The sequence below is a fragment of the Seriola lalandi genome, unplaced genomic scaffold (assembly GCF_002814215.2).
Source record: "Seriola lalandi dorsalis isolate HSWRI2012SDOR001 ecotype SW California unplaced genomic scaffold, Sedor1 jcf7180001977058, whole genome shotgun sequence".
Classification (NCBI taxonomy): Eukaryota; Metazoa; Chordata; class Actinopteri; order Carangiformes; family Carangidae; genus Seriola; species Seriola lalandi.
The window spans coordinates 1-1,408 of record NW_019447724.1 but is presented as its reverse complement, the minus strand read 5'-3'; the positions used below and the strand labels follow the sequence as shown (position 1 = coordinate 1,408).

Genomic DNA, 1,408 nt, shown 5'->3' with positions numbered 1-1,408 from the left:
GTGTGTGTGTGTGTGTGTGTGTGTGTGTGTGTGTGCGTAGCAGTGTTTAGCAAGCACAATCCTGATGGGACCTCTGAGGCTGCTCAGTGAGCTGTGGCCCCTGTTTAGCTCCGGTGATGGTCGGGTCATTGTTGTCCAGACTCTCCGTCATCCTCTCACAGATGATGTCCACCAGCCGCTCGAAGGTCTGCTTCACATTAATGTTGTCTTTGGCGCTCGCTTCAAAGTACTCAAAACCTGCCAGGAGGGGCGACAGAGGCAGAGAGAGACTATGGTTACAATTATTGTTCCAGTGTGGGGCTTATCCAGTTAATCCACTTATCTCATCAAGTCAGGACACATCCTCCATATCAGATTTGTGTAAGTATTTCTAAATGAAAACTATTCGTAAATCTTGAAAACAACTAATTCCATGTTTTCAGATCTGGTGGTTTGAAATTGTCTAATTAGAGTCAGATTCTGTATGATTCCATGACTATACTCCGACAACTCAGATCACAATTGGCAGATTTTCGAGGTTACAACTTCCAAAAGAGCAGAAAATAACTTGTCTAAAAAAAAGAATAATTTAAAAAAAAAAAGCTGCTATCAAGACTGTAGTGCTGATCATCAGACCTCTTTTAAAACTGTCACATGCTGCACGTTTGCACTCATGTTAGTATGGCTGACTTGCATAGCTGCCTTTTTATTCGTGATATACAGTAACTGCTGCCAGAAATGTTGTAGTTTCAAACTGTGAAATTCTGTAATGTAGCGAGCTGAAAGGTTTAATCATGACACACTGTACAGTATAAGTATTTACAGTATAATAAACAAAACTACAAATTACAACCCCTTAAATGACCACTAAGTTGAACCAAACCTAACAGTCAAAACATATCCTCAACATTATGAACTGTACTCATTTTTATCTACATCATTTAGTCATCTACCCTAAACAACGCTATGTGTCACAATCGTTTATAATTTTCACTAATTCTCCCAGGAGAGGAAGATAAACACCAGGAGAGGAAGATAAACACCAGGAGAGAGACAACAAAAGAGTCATCATATCCAGTTTTCTTTTGTGACCAGCTGACTTACCCAGCTGTTCTGACAGCTGCCGGCCCCTCTCTGCAGCCACCACGCGTTCATCCTCCATGTCACACTTGTTCCCCACCAGGAGCACCTGAGCATTGTCCCATGAGTATGTCTTGATCTGGGTCGACCTGTTGGCAGATACAGTACAGGGTGCTCAGCTACATGGAGCAACTCAATCTCATAAGTGTGTTTAATTTCCTACAGGTTCCAGTTTTTCAGAAAGCACTGGATCAAAGTGGCACAGTGCTCCAACAGATCATGCTTCACCTGCATTTTGTCAATGTAAAAATGAAAAATGAAGAGATCTTTTTCTTTTTTTTTTTTTAAA

General features: G+C 41.1%; 1 protein-coding gene across 1 annotated transcript; it reads right to left on the bottom strand.

The window, feature by feature from the left end:
* Positions 1-6: 6 nt before the first annotated feature.
* On the bottom strand, positions 7-1,233 carry LOC111656951 (ras-related protein Rab-3A-like; the record flags this gene model as incomplete). The annotated part of the gene is made up of 2 exons (XM_023408879.2): positions 7-237; positions 1,084-1,233. Coding segments are annotated over 2 exons (341 nt in total), but the record flags the coding sequence as incomplete, so codon positions are not given.
* Positions 1,234-1,408: the final 175 nt, after the last annotated feature.